This window comes from Elephas maximus, chromosome 6, assembly GCF_024166365.1.
Source record: "Elephas maximus indicus isolate mEleMax1 chromosome 6, mEleMax1 primary haplotype, whole genome shotgun sequence".
Taxonomy (NCBI): Eukaryota; Metazoa; Chordata; class Mammalia; order Proboscidea; family Elephantidae; genus Elephas; species Elephas maximus.
In genome coordinates this window covers 69,173,825-69,193,493 of record NC_064824.1, presented here as the reverse complement: position 1 = coordinate 69,193,493, position 19,669 = coordinate 69,173,825, and the positions used below count along the sequence as shown (strand labels likewise).

General features: G+C 38.9%; 1 protein-coding gene across 1 annotated transcript in view; it reads right to left on the bottom strand.

Annotated features, from left to right (window-relative positions):
- GORASP2 (golgi reassembly stacking protein 2) overlaps positions 1 to 19,250 on the bottom strand; it is a 37,093-nt gene extending 17,843 nt beyond the window's left edge. The window contains exon 1 of the mRNA XM_049887407.1: positions 19,022 to 19,250. Within this exon, the coding sequence (XP_049743364.1) occupies positions 19,022 to 19,084 (63 nt within the window). The 5' untranslated portion in view covers positions 19,085 to 19,250. The remainder of the gene's footprint in view (positions 1 to 19,021) is intronic.
- Positions 19,251 to 19,669: the final 419 nt, after the last annotated feature.

Below are 19,669 nucleotides of genomic sequence, written 5' to 3'. Positions count from 1 at the left end.
GGTGTGGGACAGAATTACAGACTGTGAAAACCAGAACTGCCCCAGAAATCCTCTAATCCAGGGGATCTTAAACTGGGGTCTGTAGATGGCTTTGGGAAATACCTGCAAGTCCCGAAATTATACGGAACATTTTTTATGAACGAGCAGTTTTCAGGGTGTAAAGATCCATGGCTTTCATCAGAATCGCCAAGGATTTTTCTACGACCCAAAGAAAATGTAAAAGCCACGGATTTTGTGCAATTCTTTCATCTTACAGGTGAAAATACCAGTCTGTGACGTGCCTTTGGTTCCATAGCTGGCTAGCGGCAGGGGTGAAACTCAAAAGTCCATCTCCCAGATGTAAGTCCACTGAGAAAGTGGGAAAGAAGGGTGGGGCCAGATTACAAAGAACCCAAGAAAGATTAAGGTTACTTAGCTTCTCAACAATTCAGTATTAAGCATTCCAAATAGAAATGGATTAAAATAAACTATTAAATTTTCTAAATTTAGTAGACAACAATAGTAATAATAGTATCACAAAAAAAGTCAATACAATCAACTCTGCATTTCTTTTTTTAAAATATTCTTTAAAATGTTTAAAGAATTTTTTATTCTGCTTGACGTTATTAAGTACTGATTTTCTACAATACCACAAAGAGTTGTAATAGTCAATACTGGTTATACAAATTATAGATACACATTCAGTCATACTTAAAGCTGTGTAGCTATTTACACAGTAAAAATTCATTTTAATGCTTTCAAAATGGAACCCAGATTGTTCCCAGAATGCTTCTCTCTAATGCCAGACAACATCCATCAGAATAGGTCATTACTTCTTAGACTATTACCTTTTAATTATTTATTTAAAGCTGAATTATACAATAATTTCCTCTGAAAAAGTAAAACCTTATTTTCATGTGTCACAGTAAAAGAGTCACTCATTACAAAAGTAGTTTAATGTTTAGCTTACTAAAACTTTTTAATCTCAGTTTATATAAATTTTCCTACAAATGTGGGACTAAATTGTTTTTGTAAATTAAACAAGTTAATTAAATATCAAAGGGATTTATTATTTAAAGGTGTCAGCACTAATAAAAATAATCAGTGAATATTTTGTTTAGTTTCTTTATATTCAGTTTTCCTAAATGGTGGGTGAGTGATTTTATATTCTATATATTATCAAACAAAATGTCCAGAACTCAGAATAGCTTTCTCCTCAAATGCCTACTCAGAAAGGTAAATGGTAATGTCCTGAAGCTATAATGAGAAGAAATGTGAGATTAAGTCACAGCTAGGAGGGAAAAGCCATAATCTACTAGCTGTGAACTGCCTGTACACTGGGTGTCTATCAATTAGATGTGAAATGAAAGAGGCGGCTCAGCACAGATCCTTAGGAATCCCCACCCCCCCTGCCAGTGAAGTTTCTTATTTTCTAGTACAAATCTTTTAATTCTTTGACTATTTCTAACTGATCACTTATAGTATTTTTATTTAGAGCCTACCTAGTTCACTGATAAATTTCAAGACTTCTCCACTTAGGCCACCACAAGTTTTAAAACAGCTAAAGACGGCACTTTTGTAATGTCATCACCAACTTAGAAAGCTGACCCCATATACTGATTCTTATCATGCCACCTTCCAAGTATAAAGTTTTATCACAATTTGTTCGAAATGGAAAGTTTCCAATACCATTACAAGCATTCTCCCATACCTCAAAAAGGACTCAGTAGCTTCAATGTTAATTCTAAAATAAATAAACGCAAATGACTGCCTAATTCTATTTTTCCATTTCCATTTGCTGGAAACATTTTTAGAAACATTGATTTCCTTTCTGTTGCTAATGGGCCTTGAAATTAATTTTCCTGCCGAGTTTATTTACGTCATTAGTATCAGCACAGTTTTGGCAACTAGGCGTCTTAATTATGTATTGTTAGGATGCCAGCAGAAAACCAAAACAAAACTCACGGCTGTCGAGTCGATTCTGACTCATAGTGATCCTATAGGACAGAGTAGAACTTGGACACAGAGGGTTTCTAAGGCTGTACATCTTTATAGCAACAGACCGCCACATCTTTCTCTCCAGGGGTACTGGGTAGGTTTGAACAGCCAACCTTTCAGTTCAAAATTGAGCACTTCAACCACTGTACTACCAGTGCTCCTTCAACGCCAGCAGAGGATTCTCTTTTTGACCCTATTACATTTTAAGAAAATTTCCTGTATTTCATAGGATGGAAAATAGGATCTCCAACACAGCAAATTAAACATCCACACAGTAAGTTTCTCTTGAAATATTATCCACTGACAAGAATCTCTTAGGCACCTTATCTCTCAAGCATCAGGTTTCCACTTCAATACTTTTGTCCCCTATGCGATCTCAGTTGATTCATCTGTTTCCTTCAAACCATCTTAATTAAAAAAAAAAAAAGTATATCGTAGCAACTTAAAATAAATAGGTTAAATTTGAAAGTTTAATACTCAGACTTCTACGAACTCTTTTAAAATGGGAAAGTGGAAAAATAATGGAGTTTTGGAGTCAGACTGCCTTGGTTTTGAGCCATGGTTTTTCCCACTTATTAGCTGTGTGAGCTTAGAAAAGTTTATTTACCTCTGTGGGCCTCAGTTTTTTCATCTGCAAATAGGAGATAATGCCATCAACTTTACAAGAATGTCTTAAAAATTCAATAAGCTTAAGTTTATGAAGTGGCCTACAAATCTTAAGCCTTTCTCCTAACTACGCAATCATTACCTGAGGGCAAAGTTTTACACCCAACAAATTCCTGGATACTATGTTATTTTTCCAACCCTGAAATTAAATACCACCACCTTTTTTTTTTTTAAGAAAAAGACTTATAAAAAGTTAAGTCAGCTGGGAAGAGGAGACAAATCACTTTTTACAATGATGCTTCTCAAAAATCAATTCCAGATGGATGGCAGATCTAAAGGTCAACAGTAAAATAAAGCTTTTACAGGAAAACATAGCAGAATATCTTTGAGACTTCCTAGTATGCAAAGATTTCTTAAACTGCACACAAAAAGCACCAATTATAAACTAAAAAAAAAATCATAAATTGAACTATACTGAAATTAAGAACTTCTGCTTGTCAAAAGACACCATTAAGAGAGTAAAAGGCAGCCCACAGGGATGGAGGACATACTTAACAATACATATCCAACAAAGGATTTGTATTCAGAACAAATTTAAAAGCACTGCAAATCATTAGGAAAAAGAGACAACAAAACTACAATGAGATACCACTTCATATCCACTAGAATGGCTAAAATAAAAAAGGCAAGTGTTAGCGATGATTTGGAGAAACTGAAGTCCTTACTGAGTGCAGGTGGGATTGTAAAATGGTGCAGCTGCTGTGGAAAAGTATGGCAGTAACTCATAATGTTAAAAATAAACTACCATATAACCCAGCAACCCCATTCCTAAGTATATATCCAAGAGAACTGAAGACATATGTTCAGATAAAAACTTACATATGAATGTTCATGACATTTTTGTTTATAATAGTCAAAAAGTGAAAAGAACTCAAATATCCATCATCTCATGAATGAACAAAATGTGGTATACTCATACAATGGAATATTAGTCGTCAATAAAAAGAAATGAAGTATTGATAAGTACTACGGCAGAAATGAACTTTGAAAACATTATACTAATTGAAAGAAGTCAGCCGCAAAAGACTAGATACTGTTATGATTACATTTCTATGACTTGCTCAGAATAGGCTAATCCATAGAGATAGAAGGTAGATTAGAGGTTGTCAGGGGCCGTGGGTAGGGAGGAAGTGGGGAGTCACTGCTAATGAGCACAGAGTTTCTTCTGGAATGATGAAAGTATTCTGGAATTAGTGGTGATGGTTGCACACCTCTGCAAATATAATAAAACTACTGAACTGCACACATTAAAAGACTGAATTTTATGGTATATAAATTATATTTCAATAAAGCCTTTGGGGGGGAAAAAAAAGAATCCAATAGAGAAATAGGGAAAAGATTTTAGAAGACACTAAAAAAGGAGGATATTGAAGTGGCCAATAAATTAAAAAAATGTATTTAACTTCAAGCCTTCAGGGATATGCAAATTAAACCACAGTGCAATACACCTATTAGAATGGCCAAAATAAAACAGATGGAAAATAGTGTTAAGATGTAATCAGAAACCTCAATTTCGGCTGGTGGGAATGAAAATTAGTAAACTATTTAGTAATATCTATTAATATCGAAGATACGCATGCCTTTTGACCCAATACTCCTAAGTATATACCCAACAAAAATGAGTATACACGTATTCACCCAAAACAAATGGTTAGAATTTCATAGCAGCACTATTTGTAATGGTCAAAACTGAATATTACACAAATGCCCATCAACAGCAGAATAAATAAATTTTGGTATATTCTCTCAATGGAATAAATTAACGAAATGAAAAGTCTACAAAAACATGCAACAACATGGATAAATCTCACAAGCAATATTTGGGCAAAAGAAGCCAGTATGTATCATGTGATTCCATTTATATAAAGCACAAAAACAGGCCAAAATAATCTATGCTATTAGAATCTAAATCAGGATAGTATTCACTTGTTGGGGGGGGTAGGGGGATGCTTGGCAGATAGGACTGGAAAGGGATGAGATGTTGGTTATAAGGGTGTGCTATTTGTGAAAATTCATCAAGCTGTACACTTACATATACTTTTAAAATATAAAATGTTTTAAGATATGCTTCTTCTGATTAAATTACTACAATCTACGAAAATACCCAATGCCTCACCTATAAGGACCATAGCTGAGAACCTGTAATTAAAAAGGTACAGTCAATGTAAAGGCCACAAAGTAACTTTCATGTATGCTCACTCTTCACAAGAATACTTTATGACCGCTCTCAGATTCTATTTACATTTATTATACATAATTTGGCTATCTGATTTCCAAGCCACTAGCAGGAAGAGAACTGAAAGAAGAAATGCTACTGCCACTTAATTATAGCAAAAACTGATATCTGGCAGGAAGAAGAAATAAAAATTACAAAAACAAAAAACGGCATCAGTCTAGAGCCACTTACCAAATTCTACATAGTGAGTTACTTAATATGCATTTATCTAAAAGGTAGATTTGTGATTGTGCCCTGTTGTAGAGAATACAAAGATATGAGTCTCTGACACTGAGTTGCTTATAGAACTATGCAATGATGGAATTTCTATATCTGTGTTGTCCATTACGGTAGCCACTAGCCACATGTGACTACTACACATTTGAAAGGTGGCTAGTGCAACCGAGGAACTGAATTTTTAATTTCATCTAATTTTAATTAGTTTACATTAAAATGTAAATGGCCAATGTGGCTAGAGGCTACCACATTCGACAGTACAGGTCTAGGTGATAACTACATGACTTGTATTTGATACAGCACAATGACTGAAAGTCATAATAACCAGTAAGACACAAAGGAGTTATATTATATTCAGCACCTATCTATATGCTGGGGAAGCATGGGATACATTTTAAAAAGATATTTTTATATAACATAATTTTGATACTTAATGCAATAAACATTCAGTTTTAAGGAAAAGCCTGATTATACACAAAGTGATTCCCTGAGGTTTCTACCAAGCATGTCAAGGTTGTACTTTTTGCAATTCTCAGGCCATAGGATTTACTTCCAACAATTAAGAAACAAATTATAAACACAATTACTGGCACTTGTTAAGACTTCAAACTTTGCATTGTAAGGTTATCTTAAAAATCACAATACTTCTCTCCATATACACTCTAGAAAAAATGGCTACAATAAACAAGGTGAAATTTGGTAGACATTTTTTACTGTTCAAGCAACAAAAAACAAGAAACTTTTGACAGGAAATGCACAGTGAAGGAGCATTCCCATTACATAACAAGAAATTAGCACCAATGATCAGAAGCTGGATTTTGAATCACCAACTACATAGAAATAATACCGAAAGTGGTGTTATTAAAACTGTGGGTAGTTTTGGTGAGTTCTGAAGTCAATTTAGTGGGTCATGATAGAACAGACAAATATCAAGAATTCATGACATAATAAAGGTCAGTATTTTTCATGAAAAATAGTATGTACCAGGTTGCAATGGAAAATATACTTCTCACTTTAGCAGTAATAAAGTCAGAAAAAAAACTGCCCTGTAAGATATTATGAACTGTTTTGTCCAATCAAATTCCAGCAATAAAAATCATTAAAACTTTTGACTTTTCTCTCATCTTCTGATCCTGGATTATTAGAAACTTTTATCAGAGATAGCCTGAATTTTCCTTTTTTAAAACTAATTGCATAGAGACCTAATTGTCCCTCACTGGTTGCTTTCCAGGTAAGATCCATCTCTTCTTGCCGGACTTCAAGGGTTCAAATAACACTACTTTTACCAGGTTTAGATCATTTTGCATGAACCTCTTCTAAATCTTTGCTTGGAGGAAGGGGTCACAGAGGAGAAAGGCTTGGATAGAGTGGGGGGAAAGCATTTTCCCAATAGCACTAGTCTATTTACTTACATAGGGGCCCTGGTGGCACAGTGCATAAGGGCTGGGCTGCTAATCAAAACGTCAGTAGTTTCCATCCACCAGCTGCTCCTTGGAAACCCTATAGGGCATTCTATTCTGTCCTATAGGGTTGCTATAAGGCAGAATTGACTTGACGGCAATGAGTTTGGTTTTTAATTACTTATATACTTCCAGGCCGAGGTCCACAGATCTGCTACCCTAAAGTAACAAAGAAATGAAACACAGGAGATCACCAGACTAGATATTTTGTAAGGTGACACGCTAAGGTACCTTTTCTAAAGTTTATGGCTGATATGTGAATTATCTACCTTAAGTTTCCTAAGCATAAAGATTTCTGCATAAAATTGACTCAGTGGAATGTGTAATTGTCTCTTTTTTATCACTGCATATCACATTCTATCACACCTTCTCCACACCTACCCAAAAAAAACCCAAACCCACTGCCATCGAGTGGATTCTGACTCATAGCGACCCTACACACAGAGTAGAACTGCTCCATTGGGTTTCCAAGGAGTGCCTGGTGGATTCGAACTGCCGAGCTTTTGGTTAACAGCCATAGCGCTTAACCACTATGCCACTAGGGTTTCTCCACGCCTAAAATGTAGGTAAATCCCTCTGAACGACTTTCTGCTCACACCACCATCTCCTCTCTCTCAATTTAGTGTTAACACCCTCACCTGTTTTTAAAAACAGCAGAGATGTAAAATAAGACGAAAAAGTAAATTCAATCCAATCAACACCTAAATGATGACTCACTTCAGCTATCCACATAAAGCCATTAACTACCTCATGTTATCTGTGTGTATGTGTGTGCTCATGCATGCTTAAGTGATCAAGACATGGGAAAAGATTTGGGAACATGATGTAATAAACTCTAAATGCTTCATGGTTATAAAAAGCATTTTTGGGGGGTGCTCTTCAATGTCTACAAATGGCCAAGTTCCCCTATGCAGGACTCAAGAGACAAACGTGTGGTAAATAACTTTGCAGCAGGCTACAAGAATTCAGTCCTCACCTGCTAGAACATTTTGTTCCCATATTCCATCAAAATAACCTAAAAAGCATGCTCTCTTGACCCTATAATTTGTAACAAGCCAATTTGAAATAAAATTCAAATGGTAAATAAAAGGAAATTACAAATTCATTCTAAGTAGCTTCTTTAATCTCTATTACATTAAGAAAAGGAAAACAATGTCTCAAGAAATAGATGTCTCCTCCCATAAAAAAACAAAACTCTTGATAATTTGTCATCTCATTTTACACTCTTAAAACGCCAATTTAGTTATCTTAGAGAATGAAAACTCGCTGTGTGACCTTTGGCAACATAATTTCTCGGTGCCTCTTTTTCCTTAGCTGTAAAGTGAGGAGGTTGACTAGATGGTCTCTAAGATTGAATTAATCACCGTAATTCTAACTGCTAGTAGAGCTATCTACGTTGTTGTTGTTAGGTGCCGTCAAGTTGGTTCCGACTCATAGCGACCCTACAGGACAGAGGAGAACTGCCCCATGGGGTTTCATGGAGTAGCTGGTAGATTTAACGCCGACATTTTGGTTAGCAGCTGAGCTCTTAACCGCTATGCCACCAAGGCTCCTATAGATCCCTCCAACGAAGAAAATCTAACCCAGCAAGATCATTTTAATTAGAGACTTACAGTAATTTTAACTAATGTATTTAATAACACTGGGCAAAGCAATACTCTCTTAGAATACAAACTTAAAATTTCCTTAAAAATCAGGATCTTTAAAAACTAGCTGGCATCTAACTAAAATTAATGTGGTCAGATCTGACCCAAAACATGTTTTCAACAGCAGTACAGGGTTAGATATATGTACAGAAAGTAGTTGCTGGTTGATTAAATGGGAACACTATAAAAATGTTTACAACCAGTACATTTTAACTAGTATTAACACTAGAATATTGGTTCTCAATGGGTGATAAAAAATACAAGTGTCAATAATAAAAACATCAGCTAGCTCACTGAGTATCATATTCGATACCGTATGCAAAGCACTTTACATGGAATATCTCATTTAATCCTCAGGATAACCAATGAGGTAGACAGTGTTGTTTTAATAAAGACATTTAACAGTGCTTAACTGTTTTCAAAGTATTTTCACATAGAATATCTAATTTAGTTCTCAGTGAGAAAAATAAAGGAAATACTACCATTATCCCCACTTTTCAGATAAAAACAATGAAACTCAAAGTTCAGAGAGTTGCCCGAGGAAACACAAAGAAGTAACAGAGCTGGGACTAGCATCCAGTGATTCCCAAGGATGATCTACAGCGGTCTCTTATGATACCTTCTCAATGTATTCAGGTCCAGAAGATGACAAGGTTCTTATTTCTGATAACGTGCTTGAACTATCTCTCATGATGTTAACCCAGCATCATTCTCTCTTCATGCCACAGAAAATACTTTGCAATCCAAGTGAGAAGTACGCTGCTGTTATGTGCTCTCGAGTAGATTCCGACTCACCGTGACCCTAGGTACAACAGAACCAAACACTGGCCGGTCCTGCACCATTCTCACCTCACAATCCTTGTTATGACTGGGCCCACTGTTGTAGTCACTGTGTCAATTCATCTTGTTTAGGGTCTTCCTCTTTTTCACTGACCCTGTACTTTACCAAGCATGATGTCCTTCTCCAGGGACACCCCTCCTGATAACATGTCCAAAGTATGTGAGACAAAGTCACGCCATCGTCGCTTCTAATGAGCTTTCTGGCTATACTTCTTCCAAGACAGATTTATTTGTTCTTCTGGTAGTTCATGATATACTCAGTATTCTTTGCTAACACCATAATTCAAAGGCATCAAGTCTTCAGGTTTCCTTATTCATTGACCAGCTTTCAGAGGCATATGAGGTGACTGAAAACACCCATGGCTTGGGTCAGGCACACCTTAGTCCTCAAAATATCTTTGCTTTTTAACATGTTAAAGAGGTCTTTTGTAGCAGATTTGCCCAATGTAGTATCTCGTCTGATTTCTTGACTGCTGCTTACATGGGCATTGATTGCGGATCCAAGTAAAAGGAAATCCTTGACAACTTCAATCTTTATTTATCATGATGTCGCTTACTGGTCCAGTTGTGAGGATTTGTTTTATGTTGAGGTGTAACCCATACTGAAGGCTGTGGTCTTTGATCTTCATCAGTTACCACTTCAAGTCCTCCACACTTTCAGCAAGTAAGGTGTGTCATACGCATACTGCAGGTTGTTAATGAGTCTTCCTCCAATCCTGATGCCCCATTCTTCTTCATATAGTCCAACTTCTCAGATTATGCACTCAGTATACAGACTGAACAGGTATGGTGAAAGAATACAACCCTAACACATGCTTTTCCTGACTTTAAACCAGACAGTATTCCCTTGTTCAGTCTGAATGCCTGCCTCTTGATCTATGTACAGGTTCCACATGAGCACAATTAAGTGTTCTGGAATTTCCATCCTTCGCAATGTTATCCATAATTTGTTATGATCCACACAGTCAAATGCCTTTGCGTAGTCAATAAAACACAGATAAACATCTTTCTGGTATTCTCTGATTTCAGCCAGGATCCATCTGATATCAACAATGATATCTCTTGTTCCACATCCTCTTCTGAAGGCAGCTTGAATTTCCGGCAGTCCCCTGCTATGTACTGCTGCAGCTGCTTTTGAATGATCTTCAGCAAAACTTTGCTTGTGTGTGCTATTAACAATATTGTTCGATAATTTTCGCATTTGGTCGCATCATCTTTCTTTGGAATGGGGACAAATATGGATCTCTTCCAGTCAGCTGGCCAGGTAGCTGTCTTCCAAATTTCTTTGCACAGACGAGCAATACTTCCAGTGCCGCACCCATTTTTTGAAACACCTCAATTGGTATTCCATCAAGTCCTGGAGCCTTGTTTTTTGCCAATGTCTTAGTGCAGCTTGGACCTTTTCCTTCAGTACCATTGATTCTTGATCATATGCTACACCTCCTGAAATGTCTGAACATCGAACAATTCTTTTGGTGCAGTGACTCTGTGTATTCCTTTCACCTTCTTTTGATGCTTCCTGTGTTGGTTTAATATTTTCCCAGTAGAGTTCTTCATTATTGCAACTCAAGGCTTGAACTTTTTCTTCCGTTCTTTTAGCTTGAGAAATGCTGAGTATGTTCTTCCTTCTTGGTTTTCTATCTCCAGGTCTTTGCACATTTCATTATAATACTTTGTCTTCCTGAGCCATCCTTTGAAATCTTCTGATCAGTTCTTTTATGTCATTGTTTATTCCTTTCACTTTGGCTACTCTACACTCAACAGCAACTTTCAGAGTCTCTTCTGACACACATTTTGGTCTCTTCTTCCTGTCTGCCTTTTTAACAACCTCTTGCTTTGTTCACATATGATGTCCTTGATGTCATTCCACAACTTGTCTGCTCTTCAGTCATTAGTGTTCAGTGTGTCAAGTCTATTCTTGAGATGGTCTCTAGGTTCAGGTAGCACATACTTAAGGTCATACTTTGGCTCTCGTGGACTTTTTCTAATTTTCTTCAGTTTCAACTTGAACTTGCATACGAGCAATTGATGGTCTGTTCCATAGCTGGCCCCTGGCCTTGTTCTGACTGATGATACCGAGCTCCTCCATGGTCTCCTTCCACAGATGTAGGCAATTTGATTCCTATGTATTCTATCTGGAGAGGTCCACTTGTATAGTTGCCATATGCTGCTGAACAAAGGTATTTGCATTGAAAAGGTCGATGGTCTTGCAAGATTCTATCATGTGACCTCCAGCTTCATTTGTCACCAAGGCCGTATTTCCCAACTACCAATGAGTCTTCGTTTCCACCTTTTGCATTTCAATGGTCAATAATCATTAATGCATCTTGAATGCCTGTTTGATCAATTTCAGACTGCAGAAGTTGGTAAAAACCTTCAACTTCCTGATCTTTGGCCTTAGTGGTTGGTACGTTTTGAATAACAGCAGTATTAACTAGTTTTCCTTGTAGGCATATCGATATTATCCTGTCACTGATGGCATCACACTTCAGGATAGATCTTGAAATGTTCTTTTTGACCATGAACACGCCATTCCTCTTCAATTTGCCATTCCAGGTATAGTAGACTGTATGACTGTCTGATTCAAAATGGCCAATACCTGTCCATTTCGGCTCACTAACGTGTGGGATACAGATGTTTATATTTCCCATTTCATTTTCGACAACTTCTAATTTTCCTGGATTCATACTTTGTACATTCCACATCCAATTATTAATGGATGTCTGCAGCTGTTTCTTCTCATTTTGAGTCACGCCACACCAGCAAATTAAGGTCCTGAAAGCTTGACTCCATCTACGTCATTAAGGCTGACTTTACTCTGAAAAGGCAGCTCTTCCCCAGTCATATTTTGAATTCTTTCCAACTCGAAGGGCTCATCTTCCAGCACTGTATCAGACAATGTTTTGCTGCTTTTCATAAGGTTTTCACTGGCCAATTTTTTCAGAAGTAGACTGCCAGGTCCTTCTTCCTAGTGTGTCTTAGCCTAGAAGCTCCGCTGAAACCTGTCCACCCAGGGTGACCCTGCTGGTATTTGAAATACTGGTGGCAAAGTTTCCAGTATCACAGCAACATGCAAGCCACCACAGTATGACAAACTGACAGACATGTGGTTAAAGTGATAAATATACAGTCTCTCAAAGTAACTACTTTCATTCTGAGTATCTTGTTTTAAAAACATCATCTTATTTGATAATCATACCTCCTAAGGCAAATGACAGATTCCAAAGCACATAGTAAACTTTTACAGATAAACATTTTCTAGTCCCAACTGTTAACAATTATTAGTGAATCAATCAAAATAACATAATCCTTCCAGTAGAATATTAAAGCCGGTAAAATGAATGTACTCATGTTAGTGGTTACTGTAACCTCAATTCTTATGAAAATTTCAGAGAATTGTTAAGAAGCCCTGTTAGTGTCTGTCATGGATTCAATTGTGTCCCCCCAAAATATGTGTCAACTTGGCTGGGCCATGACTTCCTGTATTGTGTGATTGTGCACCATTTTGTCATCTGATGTGATTTTCCTGTGTGTTGTAAATCCTATCTCTATGATGCTGATGAGATGGGATTAGTGGCAGTTATGTTAATGAGGTAGGGCTCAATCTATGAGATTGGGTCTTCTCTTGAGCCAAATTCTTTTGAGATATAAAAGAGAAAAGTGAGCAGAAAGACATGGCAACCTCATACCACCAAGAAACAAGAGCCAGGAGAATAGCACATCGTTTGGACCTGGGGTCCCTGCACCGAGAAGTTCCGTGACTGGAGAAGATTAATGACAAGGATCTTCCTCCAGAGAGGACAGAGAAAGAACGCCTTCCCCTGGAGCTGGCACCCTGAATTCAGACTTCTAGCCTACTGAACTGTGAGAAAACAAATTTGTTCGTTAAAGCTATCCACCTGTGATATTTGTTACAGCAGCACTGGATGACTAAGATAGTATCTGACTCAGAAGGCACTAGAACCAGTGCTATACACTTTACTACTTACTAACCAGAGACAGAAACTGTACTTAACCACCAACAGATCTCCTCAAACATGGATCCTAAGGATGATAACCCACACATTAAAACACTTTCATCACCTAAATATGACACTGTATATAAACAATGTAAAATTTCTAATTTTTTCAAGGCCTATTACTATGGGGAAAAGTTTATATCCAATAATATTTAAAATTCTTAAAAGTGTCCTAAGGTACACTGTATTCCATGGCTTTTAATAAATTGAAATATTCTGATTCCCACATTTGAAAGTAACTTCAAAAAATGTTTATTAAACAACTTAGCAGCTTCTTATTAGAACATGCCAGTTTGGGGGCAGGGTCAGAATCTTAAGTGGTGTTTATGAAGCTTTTCCAATATTATATTTGGAAATTATCAAACAATCCAACTTTTTCTTCTTACATTGTTTTTAGGATGGGTGAGAGGGAGGTAGCAGTGATATTATTTTTAATTTTGTGCTTTAAGTGAAAGTTTACAAATCAAGTCAGTCTCTCATATAAAAAGTTATACACACCTTGCTATGTACTCCTACCTGCTCTCCCCCTAATGAGACAACATATTGCTCCTCTCTACCCTGTATTCCCTGTGTCTATTCAACCAGCTCCTGCCCCCCTCTTCCTTTTCTTCTCACCTCCAGACAGGAGCTACCCACATAGTCTCGTGTCTACTTGAGCTAAGAAGCTCACTCCTCACCAGTATCATTATCTACGTTATAGTTCAGTCCAATCCCTGTCTGGAGAGCTGGCTTTGGGAATCTGGGCTAACAAAGTGTCTGGGAACCATGACCTCCAGGATCCCTCCACTCTCTGTCAGACCATTAAGCCTGGTCTTTTTACAAGAATTTGAGATCTGTATTCCACTGTTCTCTTGCTCCATCAGGGATTCTCTATTGTGTTCCCTGTCAGGGCAGTCATCGGTGGTAACCAGGCACCATCTAGTTCTTCTGGTCTCAGGCTGATGGAGTCTCTGGTTTATGTGGCCCTTTCTGTCTCTTGGGCTCATAATTACCTTGTGTCTTTGGTGTTCTTCATTCTTCTTTGCTCCAGGTGGGTTGAGACCAATTGATGCATCTTAGACTGCCGCCTGCTAGCATTTAAGGCCTCAGACAACTCTCACCAAAGTAGGATGCAAAACTTTTTCTTAATACATTTTGTTGTGTCAATTGACCTAGACGTCCCCTGAAACCATGGTTCCCAAGCCCCTGTTCCTACTATTGTGGCCTTTGAAGTGTTTGGTTGTATTCAGGAAACTTGATCAAGTTTTTTTAAAGGGATATATGTTTGAAAAGTTGGAGAAACTTCTGTGTTATAAGAATAAATAGGTAAAAATTTGATTATCACAAAGTTGAAAATTGACTTTCTCAAAATAAGGACTAAATTGAAATCCTATAGTAGCAGGAGTTCATGTAGATTAGTGGGGCACCATTAAAAAAGAGCAGTTCCATTTAATAGTAGATATGATCTAGATATTCCATTTTCTACAGAAATCATTCCAGGTATAGTTACTGTCTCCTCTGAGGAAAGCATCTGATGCTGCCCACCCAGTCTGCAGCAAATGGCTCAGGAGACAGAGGTCTGATCTTATACTGAAGACACATTTCATCTAACACCCCTTCCTTCAAAACATCCATCACCTCAAAATCCTTCCCAGAGGAAATTATAAAGAGTGGTGAACATTACATTTTCCATGCCCATACACTGGTGTGAACAATGGTTCCAGAATGCCTTCAGACATCCCCACCTCAAACAGTATTAAGTGAAGAACAGAATTAATGTGACTATTCTAATTTATACACAGGTCTTATAACAGGTATCCATGAGGCAAATCCAAAATTGTAATTTTTAAAATAGTCCTGTTGGAATCACTGGATAATTAATGGAAATTTCAGGCAAGAATTCTGTATTCAAGATACTTCAACTGTAGGAAGCAACTTATAGTAATTTCTAACAGAACTTGAGTAGCCCTGCTGAACATTTCTCATGATTGACATTAGGACCAGAGGGCAGTAATAAAAGTTGCACTCATGGTGAATGTGGAATCTGCATAAGGGAAAACAGAAATAAGATGTTATTTTTAAAAGAATTGTAAACTAATTTTAAAATCATCCACTAGGAGTCCACTTCTCTTAAAACATTTCATAGCTGTATTTTTTGACTATACATCTATTTCGTGATCATTGGAGAAAATCCTGAAAATATACTGAAGTTTAAAAGGAGCATAAAAACATCACCACCCACCAATAATCTTTTTGATACCCTGGTTTACTAACTTTTAGTTTTATTTCTTGGGTGCTTGCACATATGTGTGTGCTTGTGAGTGCGCACACACACAGAGGCACACGTATGCCTGCAGAGTGTTTTGAGATGTGATTTTCATTGAATTAATGGCATTCCAATCTATCGTTAGGCCCAGGTTTATTTAACAATTCCTCATCTGTTAGATATCTTATGTTAACTTTTCATAAAAAGAATCACACATACCATATTTGAGTATGTCACATTATACAAATGTTTTTCAAACATGCCTATGGGGCAATATTATGCACAGGGGGAAAAAAGGAGTAGGAAAATTACTTAAACAGTATTTATCTTCAGATGGTGGGATTACAAGCCATGTAGGTTCTTTGTTATACTTTTTGAACTTATCCGAATTTTCTCTAATGAACATGTGCTGGCAATCAGAAAACAATGTAGTCATTTGCCAAAACAAAGATCAATACTTACATAGACAATGTTAAAATTCAATAATTTGGGAAAACAACCATTTTAAGTGAAAACAAAAGGTAGGATGTTGCAGAAATGTACTTACAACAGCAAACACACACACACACACACACACACACACAAACTGAACGTCCAACACCAGGAGGTGCAACTTAACCAAATTATAGTGCAACAGTACAACAGGCTACTATGCAGCTAACTGGAAGAATGAGCTAGGTCTCTATGTGTTGCTGTGGAAAGGCTGCAGAAATACTTAGCAAGTGTGAACAGCAAGGTGTGTAACAACTTGTATCATATGATTCCACTGCTTAGTTAAAAAAGAAACAAAAAAAAGGGGGGGATATGTATATATATGATTTTATATGCATAAAACACTTGGAAGGATACATCATCAACTATCAACTATAGTTACTTCTGGTTAATGAGATGGGGTGGGGATGATGAGCTGGGTGTACAATATGATCACAACCACGTGAAAACACATTAATACAAAAATATATACTATATTAAAAGAAAAATACACTACTCATAACAAAAAATCTAGAACCATTTCAAAGTTGTTGTTCCAAAGACTTTTAAAGCAGAATCTAAGGGGTATGGAAAATTATGGGAAAAAAATAAAAGTTCAATCTACCTAAATTATAAATCCAAACCAAACCAAACCCTGTGCCATCGAGTCAATTCCAACTCAGAGCAACCCTATATTATAAAAAAATAACAATACTAAAACAGTAGTGGGGTAAGGGTGTCATTATGACTGATGCTTCAAAACCCAGTCATACAAACTTTATTACTAACAAGTAACTGGCCACAGAATTGATTACTAAAGAAAAGTAACTTCTAATTAAATCATTCTAGAACTTGTTGAACACGGGCGATTTTACTCCAAGGTTTTTTTTATGTACTGTTTACAAACTCAGTAATCCAGCTGTGGAATATACCGCTGTACATTTAGGCAGTAACAAATGAAAGGAAGACATTTTTATACGTTAAGATTTAATATGTTTGCCTAAAAAACAAAGATAAGGAAACCAATCACAGACTCAGGGACAAGTGAGTTAGGAACTTGGAAATACTTAAAAATTCTTCTAAACTAGACAACCATTATTATTTAAAGCTCCCTCTAGTGAAACTCTTAACTAAATAAGAATTATTTCATCTTTTCTAATGCTCCAGAAACAGAGTGGTACCTAAGGTTGCCCTCAGTGTTTCTAAAAATCAGACTTATAGATTAATATCATAGTTGCATTACTGAATATGTATTAACACTGATTTACTAAGGAGCACCTATAAAGAAAATATACTTCAACTCGTTTTATGTTGGAATGAAGTAATTAACAAAACTTGTTAAACAGGAATCTTTTTGATGTGTATATCTGTCTTTCAAAATCTCAGACTTTTTTTACTCACTAACACCAATGTATTTTACTGAATTTCCCCGAGTGCGTATATTCATGACCACAATCAACTACTGTGAGAATCAGCTAGTAATCTGGGTAACACACTCCAGACCAACCCATTGCCCTCCAGTCAATTTCGACTCACAGTGACCCTACAAGACACAGAAAAACTGCCCCCATAGGGTTTCCAAGGAGCAGTGGTAGATTTCAACTGCTGACTTTTTGTTAAGCAGCCACAGCTCTTAATCACTGCATCACCAGGGCCCCATACTTCTGACTGAAAAACAAAACAAACAAACAAACAAAAAACAAAAACTCGCTGTCGTGGACCACTCATAGAGACCTTATAGGACAGAGCAGTACTGCCCCATAGAGTTTCCAAGCAGCACCTGGTGGATTCAAACTGTTAGCAGCCGAAGCACTTAGCCTCTACACCACCAGAGTTTCCAACTTCAGACTACAGAACTCAAAATCACACTGGACAATGGAGAGGAAGGCACTAACTTTCACTTCACACGTGGGATCTGACAGTTTTCCTTCCATTTCCCCCTCTGTCTGGCACACCGAGGTTGTATTAGCTGAAGGGAATAGGAAACTAATACGTTTATTTAGAGGATCCCTTTTCTTTTTGGGAAAATCATCCTTTCCCACCAAGATCCCAGCGTCACGAGGGGTTTTTAGAGGCGTGGATGGACACATTAATCCTGGAGATCAGAAAGGTGATCTATCACAGCCCTATCACTCAGATACCGGGGTTTATAGTTTAAGAATTCTTTCTCACCTAAAACATGGAAGCCCGGGCAGAAAATGAAGGTAGCACCAGGAAATGCACTCTCACTTTCAGTGAAAATGTTCTTGCCTGTAACACTCTATTACCTCCCTAATGGCACTACAGAATGGGGGTCACTCTGTTGACAGTTCATCGTTTTACCACTCACACAGGTGTCACAGCACACAACTACCAATACTACTTTTTAAAACTCCCAAAAGTTCCGTGAGAAAAAGACTGCATAACTCAGGGCCGTTGATAAGTGAGGGCTTAACTAGCGCCGTTTGCAATACTACGTTTCTCTGCATCCTGGTGACTGAGGTTGTTTTCCTTAATTTACCCAGATTATTTTTAAAACATCCCTCTCCATTACTTCTTTTACCACGGTGAATCTAAACCTGTATCTCCACCACACCCTTAGCAGTCTTAGAAAGAACAGAAGTACTCCCCCCGAGGAAATGTCGAAGGGTAGGGTTGGAAAAGTCTGAAAGGGACACGGGAGAGGAAACTGTCCGGTCAAAATCAAGTAAATTTAAGCCTATCAAACCTACTGTAGGCCATTTGGTTTTCTGTCTGCTGCCTAACTGGCCTTTCCGGAAATCCAGACAGCGTCAAGGTGAATTAACACCTGCCGTCGTATCCCCCGCCTCCAGTCTCAGGGATTCAGGAATTCTTTTCTAGAAAGCTCAAATGCTACCTTCCCCATCACCTCTTCTGGAGACTTTGCCCCCGACCCTTCTTAACTTTGGAAGCTACGAATTCAGAGGGCAGAGAAGGCCGTGCCAGCGGAAGAGGAGCCAAGGTTGCCCCTCTCCCCCAGGGCTGCCCCGGCCGTGTTGCCGGCGATGGCCTCTGGCTCTGGCCCGTCCTCCCAGAGCCGTGGACCCCGGACCCCGGGCGCTCTGGAGAGGCGGGATGCAAGCGGCCTCCTGAGCCTGCCTCGGCCAAGGCAGCACCCATTGCCGCCGCTCCTTCGCGGGGTCGGGCCTGGCTGCCCCGGGAAGGGACCGGTCGAGGCCTCCAACACCCCGCGGGCGGGCCCCGCCTCCAGGACCCCGCTCCCGGGCCGCCGTCGGAGCCCTTACCCGCAGGACGTGGTAGCCTTCCGTGCCCCCGCCTGGGATCTCGACGCTCTGCGAGGAGCCCATGGCGGCGGCTGCGGCGGGCGATCGGTGTGGCCGGGTTCCGCGTTGCTCCCCGCCCCCCGCACACCGCTCGCTCCGCTCCTCCGCGTAGCACTTGGGACGTGGCACTCGCTGCCGCCGGAGAGCCGGGCCGCACTGCCCGCCGGGAGATCGTCGCCGCGGCAGCCGGGGCCGCTGCGACGCCGCAGACAGCGCCACCTACCGCGCGCAACCGGGCGGGGTCTGCGCGCGCGCAGGCGGGGAGGGAGGGCTGGAGGAGAGCGGCGAGGGCTCTGCTCGTGCTCGCGAGACAGTAGAAATATGATTCATCTAGTCTCAGCACCTTGCTACGGGGCCCTGAGTTGGACAAGACTTATCTAGACGCGTTCCTGTTCGCCCGAAAGAACGTTTCCTTGGCTGCAGTGCCCCCTGGTGGTTAAAGGCAGGGAAAGGGCGGCTGCTGAAAATAATAGGGGTGTATGCAAATCCCGCGAGCTCCTTATTATCTGGGTTTGTCCCTGATTGAGTCGCTAAGGGTCATGGTATTGGCCTTTGTGATTCAAATACAAGGAGGCCTGGTGGCGCATGGTTGAAGCACTCAGTTGCTAA